General features: G+C 38.6%; 1 protein-coding gene across 1 annotated transcript in view; it reads right to left on the bottom strand.

The window, feature by feature from the left end:
- Positions 1-2,508: 2,508 nt before the first annotated feature.
- deptor (DEP domain containing MTOR-interacting protein) overlaps positions 2,509-8,692 on the bottom strand; it is a 134,306-nt gene continuing 128,122 nt past the window's right edge. The window contains exon 9 of the mRNA XM_043688969.1: positions 2,509-2,865. Coding sequence (XP_043544904.1) covers positions 2,860-2,865 — 6 coding nt within the window. The 3' untranslated portion in view covers positions 2,509-2,859. The remainder of the gene's footprint in view (positions 2,866-8,692) is intronic.

Raw genomic sequence — 8,692 nt, forward strand, 5'->3', positions numbered from 1 at the left:
GAGGCTCTCTGCCTCCATTGCTGATGAAGGGCTTTTGGCTGAAACATCAATTTTCCTGCTCCTCGGATGCTTCCTAACTTGCTGTGCTTTTCCAGCACCACTCTGATCTAAACTCTGGTTTCCAGCATCTGCAGTCCTCACTTTTGCCTAACTTTTAGTACAGGCAGCCTATCTAATCCTTCCTCCTTATCTATTTCAAAAACTTTTATCAACTGATTTTCCTACATGGCCTGAATAGTATCTTCTTCCTTGGAAAAGACATATGAAATCTATTAGTCCAATACTTCAGCCTTGCCCTCTGTCTCTTTGTGTAAATCTCCTTTTTGGTCTCTAGTTACTCCTTCCTTTACCACCCTTATGTTATTTATTTGCCTATAGCAGACTTTAGGATCCCCTTTTATGTTAGTTGCCAGTTTCTTTTCATACTTCCTCTTTGCTTCTGTTATTTGTTTTCTCACCACCTCATATAATTTCATTATAATAAGAAGCACACTGTTCTATTTTTATCATGAGTTCTCCCTGTTTTGTCATTAAATTCGTTTGTCCTATCTTTTTCTTCCGAGTAATCAAACCTTGACTAAGGCCCTTTATTAAAATTTTTCCTATCCTGGCAATATCTTTTTAAGTCTTCTCTATATCATCACTGGTGTGGTGACATCCTTTTTGTGAGGCAATGGCCAGAACACAATACTACAGCATATGTTTCTTGTGATAATACTCTCATGTACCTGTTCCTTTACATTTTCCAATATCTGACAGTTTGATGTGCATTCCCTTCCCCAATGCATTACTTCACATTTTTCCAGAATAAATCCCATTTGACACTTTTCTGACCACCTGACCATTCCATTGCTTTCTTCCTCGCTGTGAACCATTTTTGAAGCACCTTCAAACTTCCGAGACATGTTCCCAATATTTAAGTCAAATATTGATATCATAGAACCATAGAATCCCTATAGTGCAGAAAGAGGTCATTGAGCTAATCAAGTCTGCACCAAACTTCCTAAGAGCATCCCATCCACATTCACCCCATCTCAGTAACCCGGCAATTAACATGGCTAACCCATCTAGTCTGCACAACTCTGGACAGTATTGGGCAATTTAGCATGGCCACTCCACCCAATCTGCACATCTTTGGAGTGTGGGAGGAAACCAGAGTACCAGGCAGAAACCCACACAGACATGGGGAGAACATATGTACATATATCACAAAAGGCAAGGCAATTAGCATGGAGTCCTATGAGATCCCATTGGAAACAGCCTTCTAGTCACAATAACACACATTGATTATTACCATTTGCTTTCTGACGCTGAGCTTATTTTGGACCCAATAATCCACTCTCCTTGGTCTCAGGGCTCTTTTCAAGCTGAACTTCCTGTGGCATCTAGCAAAAGCTGATTACTAAAATCTATGTGAACAATACATAGTGCACTTGTTATTATGTTCTCAGAAACTTCAATCAGGTTACTAAAATACAAACTAACCCAAACAAATCCATACTAATTGCTCTTGATTACTTGAAATAGCCATAAGGCCCCTATAAATATTTCCAATAATTTGTCAAACATCAAAGTTACAGTTCAGCAGAGTTCCTCTTCCTCTCTTTCCAAACAGAACATTAGTAGGCCTTTAGTGCTCCATCACCAGGACTGGAGTCAGAGACAATTGGAAAATGATAGTCAGATTCTCCACCATTTTAACCTTTGTTTTTCTAAGTAAACTTGGATATTCTTCATTTGCGACTGGTAGTTTATCCTCTTTAAAAAATGCTAAACCTGTTTATGCCTCCCCTAATCAATAATGTAATCCAAAGTATCATAACAATATTTGCATCATCACCCTTTTTTATGAAGTCAGATGCAAAGTATTAATGAAGAAACATGCCTATGTCTTCCACTTCCACACAGTCTCGAAGATATCATCTTCATAGTTATCTTTCTGCTCTTTGTATGTAGATAAAACACATTTGATTTTCTTTGATTTTATTTGCTAATATTTCTTCATGCTGCTCTTGGCTTTCCTAACCTCCTTGTAACTTTCACCTCTGCACCTTCTTTACCCTTTGCACTTTCTACAATACTGTGTTCTCAGTATCAGTTGCAAATTTCACTTCCTAATCATATCCTTTTATGCTCTTTGAGATCCAATGGAGTCTAGATTTGTGAATTTCACCCATTCCTTTGCAGGAACATATTTGTTCTGAGTCCACAACATCTTCTTGAATGTCTCCCAGTTGTTCTGACTACCATAACGCAACTATTTCCAGTTCTCTTCTGCTTTGTTATAAAGCAGACGGTGACCGCCACCCCCCCCCAACAAAGAGGAGCACCTCGCTCTGTAATCTGTAAAAAAAGTGTGAAAAGTGGTGTAACCTGCTTTTCAGTAACTTCTAGTATTTAAATAAAGTAAATCCTTGACACTCACTTTAAAATTAGCAAGTAACAATTTATTTATCTAACTCTAACAGTGAACAATTAACTAAGTTAACCAAATAAAACCCTTCTAACCATTACCTATTCCCAAATAAAACAAGATTCTAATGGCGTGCTGTTCCAATAAATACAAGTTCCACTCAATTGACAAACAAAAATTATTCTCTTGAAATTACAGCCAGTTTACATGTCTTCTGGAATGTTCAGTGCCTTCTCCATTGATTCTTCTGTCAGGAATACCTTCTTTGTTATTCTTCTGTCAAGAATGCCTTTGCTATTTAGATGGTGCTTTCTCTAATATATAGACGACTGTGAGAGCCAATTTCTCCAGAGAGAGAGAGAGAGAGAAAGAGCTGAGGACTGATAGCTTTGATGGATGGCTGAGGGCTGTTAGCTCTGGGGTCTATGTCCAACTGCCCCCTCCTTTTATACCTGTGATAAAATATCAATATTTGTTACAATAGCATTGATCCTATGTTGTCAAACCCATCACATTTAAATTTAAAAGGTTTTTGGTATCTAAGTGCCTGGTTCAAATTGATTGGCTAAATTCAAAAGCATGCTGTCTTGGTAAAACTGCGGCTTGGCCTGCTAACTGTATGGCCTTTCGATACAAATGTTTCAGTTGGTACTCTCTCTGTACTTGCTAATTCAAGCTTCTGCTCACAGACATCCATTTTACGCTCTAAGCGCAGAAAAAGCATCATCTTTTAAAGGGACCGTGCAATACCTCCTCCATCCCCCCAGCATTTTACAATTTAACGATTTTACAAACATCAAATTCTAAATCCCTGCCTCCCAATCTACTATTACTCTACCCATCTTTGCAACACTACATTCACAACTAGGAATTTCCTGTGGGTTTAGAGCTTGATTGTCAACTTCAGGAAGCTACACTGTATGGAGAATAGTCTCTCAAATGTGATTTTCCCTGAATTGGTTAATTTCATGGCCAGAAGGAAGACTCATCTTTGAATGGATCTCCATGAGTTACAAAAAGCTAAGAACAGATACAACATGCAATCATCAATGCTAACGTGATACTACCCTTTTTTCTAAGAGGAATTGAACATAGTAATTATGTTATGCTTCAGTTATATAGGGAATTTGTGAGACCACATCTCAAATGCTATGTGCAGTTTTGGTCTACTTATTAAGGAAGGATGTAAGTGCATTGGAGGCAGCTCAATGGAGGTTAGTTAGATTGATATCTAGAATTAGTGATTTGTCTTATGTGGATAGGTTCGCCAGGCTGTAACTGTTTTCACTGGAGTTTAGAAGAGTGAGAGAGATGACTTGTTTAAAGTGTATAGGATCCTGAATGGTCTTGACAAAATGGATATGGAAAGGATGTTTCCTATCGTGAAGCTAGGCGGCTATGTTTTAAAATTAGGGTGATTCTTTTAGGATACAGAGGGCTATGTAACTTTGGAATTCTACCACAGAAGGCTGAGGAGGCACAATTATTAAATAATTCAACAATTATTTAATAATTCTTTTAGGCAAAGAAATCAACAGTTATTGGTGGTAGATGAGAATATGGAATTTGAAACACAAATAGATCAGCTGCAATCTCATTGGTGAGCACACTCGTGTGGCCAAACATAGAATCATAGAATCCCTATGTTGCACAAAGAGGCCATTCAGCCCATTTGTGGGGGCCCATTCATAAGCTGGAAGGCTGATAGAGCACCCCCAGTTTCAAAGCAGCAGTATAATCTCATGACAGGTAAGTGAAGGAGAGGGCTTTAGTTTAACGTCTTATCTGATAGACACCATCTCCAACAACATAATTGTCCTATACTGCACTGGAGTGTCAACCCGGGTATTAGGATCAAGTTTCTTGAGTGTGACCTGTAGTTACAATTGCATTCAGAAATGGATTGCTACCACTGAGATACAATAACAGAGCCAACTGCAGAATTTATTCCTTTAGTTTCCTTCAGTACGTAACACTTGTGGTTGTCTCTTTTCTCCTATCAGCAAATCTTAACTTTTTTTAAGGAATTAATTTGTTGTAATGGACTTCCACATTGCCAAGCAACCAGAAGTGGCCCCTTGGTCACACCAGGCAGCACAGATTTAAATAATAATAAATTGTTGTCAACATTCTTAACTTAGGGAAGCTTGCCATAAAGTTTTGCATGAAGACAAAGTTTTATCTTTCGAAATGGGATAAGACTGGGTGGGTCAGCTATAACAGGAAATCATGCAATCTGTTAGAAAAACACAATTAAATAGAAGACAAACTCAGCAAAGTAAAAACCAGCTAAACATATAATTTATTAACTGTTTGTGCTTTTGAGCTATAGCTAACATTTAAATTCAGCAAAGAGAAGCGCAAATTGATGTCAATCTCCAACACGCAATAGCAAAATATCAACACACGTCAAATAATTCTGAAGAGAACTGCTGTGTCAATTGCACTTCGAAATGCTTATGCTTTTCTCATTTCTCATTAATTTCAGCTGAAGCCATGTTAAAATTCCTGACCCACCATGCTTCTAGGCAAAATCAATCTTCTCATTACTCACAAATGAGGCCTTCTGTTTCTGATTCCACGCAGGAAAGAATATGCAGATCATGACCTTGAAACATGAGCAAAAATTCTGAAGCAGTAATCAACAGTCATTAGCGATATTTAGGGATGTTTGTCAGAATTTCTTTTTCTGAGTAGTTAGTCTCTTTGGGGGACTTATTTTTCTAAGCTCTGGAGCAACTTTTTCAAGTTTGTCATGTTTTATCCACTCTTTGACAAAAATTGCTGCAGGGCCCTCAGAACAGTTGTATTGGTATGTGTGAAGCAGATATGGTGAATTCATACTTCAGCACTCAACTTGTAATCAAGCAGGACAGTAAGAGGTCTGTTTATTGTATTAGGCAAGTTAAGAGAAACAGAACATACTTCTGTTACTTAGAGTAACTTTGCTTGCACTCTATTTGATTTGTGTGTTGTCAAATCTCTTAAGGGGAACATGGCTGCCCTTGCCATCACTAAATTTCACCTTGGATTCTATTTATTCACCACACAGAAAACCTCACATGAAATGTAATTACTTGTTGCATTGAGCTGTCATACAACTTATTCTAAGCTGTAGGTCTACATTAGGTTATATATTGTAAATTTGAGTCTCTTTAAAATGAATTTTCCTTGTATTTCCTGTGTAGCATAAGATCTCCTGTAACTATTATTACAGCAGTAACTAACCTTTCAAATTTCTTGTAAATAAAGAGAAAAGGAAACTACAAGAAAACCAAGAATCACTTACCAAGGATGTAGTGTTCCATTGAACTATCATTAAACATTTCTCTGGCACCATATTGATCCTCTTCTCAATGCAGTGTTTAGATATAGAAAATGTCTTGTTCCTGGAAAGGTGACCCACGTTCAGATGAAGGTAGACAAGGTCATCCTGATATCATGAGTGATCCTGTGATCCATTGGTTGAAACAATTCAAATGGGTGGTTGACACAGTGTAAACTACCAACTCTGAGAATTAGGATGCATTAGCAAGCGGTCAAGGTCAGAGCATAATCCTCATGAGTAGGTCCTTAGATCACCATCAGAGACCTGTCTTCTCAAGATGGAAGATAGACCAGAAGAGGAGAAGGAAGTCTTAGGAAAGCATTCCCAAGCATTGGCTAAAGAGCAGGATGCTGCCTTCGTTCATGAGATCAACTCACCTCCTGACACCGCAAAGCTTGTCCACCATCTACAAGGCTCAAGTCGAGAGTGTGATGGAATACACCCCACTTGCCTGGATACACGCAACTCCAACAACACTCGAGAAGCTTGACACCATCCAAGACAAAGCAGCCCATTTGATTGGCATGACATGTACAATATCCACTCCCTCCACCACTGATGCTTACAGCAGCAGTGTGTGCTTTCTGCAAGATGCACTGTAGAAATTCACCAAGGGTCCTTGAACAGTAATTTCCAAATCCATGACCACTTGCATCTAGGCGGTCGAGGGCAGCAGATATGTGGAAACACCCCAGCCTGCAAGTTTCCTCCAAACTACTCATCATCCTGACTTAAAAATATATTGCCATTCCTTCATGTGACCGGAATTACCTCCCAGATGACATTGTGCATCTATTTACAGCACGCACTGCAGTAGTTTAAGAGGTACCTCACAATCGTCTTCTCAAGGACAACTGGGAATAGGAAATAAATTCCAATGAGTGCCACAAGTGAATAAAAAAAGTCAACTGCCTTTTCATCTTCTGATAGCAGTGAACCATCCTCAGCTGACATGGATTGTATACTTTTTTGTCTAATTAATTAATGTATCAGGTCTAAACTACTGCTTTAAACAAACTTAAGAATCTATTTGAAAATCATTGACAAACCGTCAAGTACTTATATTAGGTAACAATGGCTATGTATACTGAAAATTTAATAGTGGTGTCAGAAGTGGGATATCTCAGAAGTGAAGATGTAATTGGCTTTAAATTTGAGAGGCTAAGATGCAGCAATCTTAGCTTGCAGTTTAAACACTTGCTGAGTAATTCTTAAGTAAAACAAAAAGTTGAATTGGCATTGGAACTGTTATGGACCCCTCAAAACCTCTTTAAGCAGGTAGCCCAGATTGTAACTTTGCTATTTGTTTAGCTAGGTGTATAGTGGATATTCCCCGGTTAAATTAGCTGGGTTGATTGCCAAGTTTTAAACAAACAAATTTATTTACAAAATTATGGAATGAAACACAAAGAACAGCAAATAGAATATCCGATAACTTATCCTATCCAAACCCAACTTAATGATGCTGTTTCCAAAAACACACACACCTCTTGGCACAAACAGTAAAACATAGCACAGGCAAGTCACAGTTCAAAATCAGAAGGGCAGAAGGAGAGAGAGTACCCAGCCTTTCTTTACACACACAACTGAACTGAACCAAAAGACCTCAGCTGCCAGGACTGGCAACTCCCCTTTCATCATACAAGTTATTTCTAAAACATGAAAGCCTTTAGCCTGAGGTATCATCTGTTTAGGGGTAACCAGAAAGGGCCCCAATAAACCATTCATCTCTGCACCAACTCAGCCATTTTGGAGCCTGGGCTACTTTACGATCTTTCTGAAAAAATCAAAGACACAGTAACTTTGAGAAAAAGGAACAGCTTTGAGAAAAGCACCACTTTTATGACAAAATATTCTAGAATGTGATTGACAGATAGTTTTACAGAGAAGAGAGAATGATTGATAGAGGGAGCTACATTGGTAATTGTTGAAATGTGTGATGGAAAATATGTATTTCTTTCATCAGCATCTAAAGAGACTCTGAAAATGTGTTAGGAAAAGTCCAAATTAAGTTAGCCAACAGTGTACATCTGCATGTTTTACAGCTGGATTAGGGAAATGGGGAGATATGGGAGTTGGTAAGTAAACTGGGGAAGGGAAAATGCTGCTGATAATAAAGACCATAATTAAGGAAAAATTAATAATACATATTAAGGAACATAGTAAGGAAAATGCTGCTATTCAATGTAACCCTTGAACTAGATATTGAAGTACAGACAGAAAATAGCAAAACAAATGATTAGAACATGAAACAAACCTTAGCCCATTTTTCAGTGTAATCAAACAGTCTCAGACACAACTAATGTAGATACAGTTGCGGCTACTATCTCAAAAATGGCTCATATGACCTTAAAACTTCCTGGGACAGTGTGGGAGGAAGTGATTTCCCCAATGTTCACATTTCCTTTCCAAACCCGACTAAATGATACTGTTCCGAAAACACACACACACATCCCTTGGCACAAACAGTAGCTAAATGAGAATGCTTTCCCTTCTGCTGTGCTTATTAGATGTAGTGAGACAAAGTGGAGTGCAATGTCACTTGGAAAAGAGCTAAGAGACAGAAGGACCCTCCAGTGCAGACACAAACTTGCACAAATCCTTTATCCTCAGTATTGTCAAAGGGCATCCACTGGAAGTCAGAATGCATTTGTAAAAAGGTTCCATGATTATCACAATGAAAACATGCCTTATCTTCAAGTCAAGTATTACTAAAACAAGGCCTTGTTTGTAAACAGGAGGAGAAAGTGAGGGCTGCAGATGCTGGAGATCAAAACTGAAAATGTGTTGCTGGAAAAGCGGAGCAGGTCAGGCAGCATCCAAGGAACAGGAGAATCGACGTTTCGGGCATAAGCCCTTCTTCTGGAATGAGGAAAGTGTGTCCAGCAGGCTAAGATAAAAGGTAGGGAAGAGGGACTTGGGGGAGGAGCATTGGAAATGCGATAGGTGGA

Source organism: Chiloscyllium plagiosum, chromosome 4, assembly GCF_004010195.1.
Source record: "Chiloscyllium plagiosum isolate BGI_BamShark_2017 chromosome 4, ASM401019v2, whole genome shotgun sequence".
Classification (NCBI taxonomy): Eukaryota; Metazoa; Chordata; class Chondrichthyes; order Orectolobiformes; family Hemiscylliidae; genus Chiloscyllium; species Chiloscyllium plagiosum.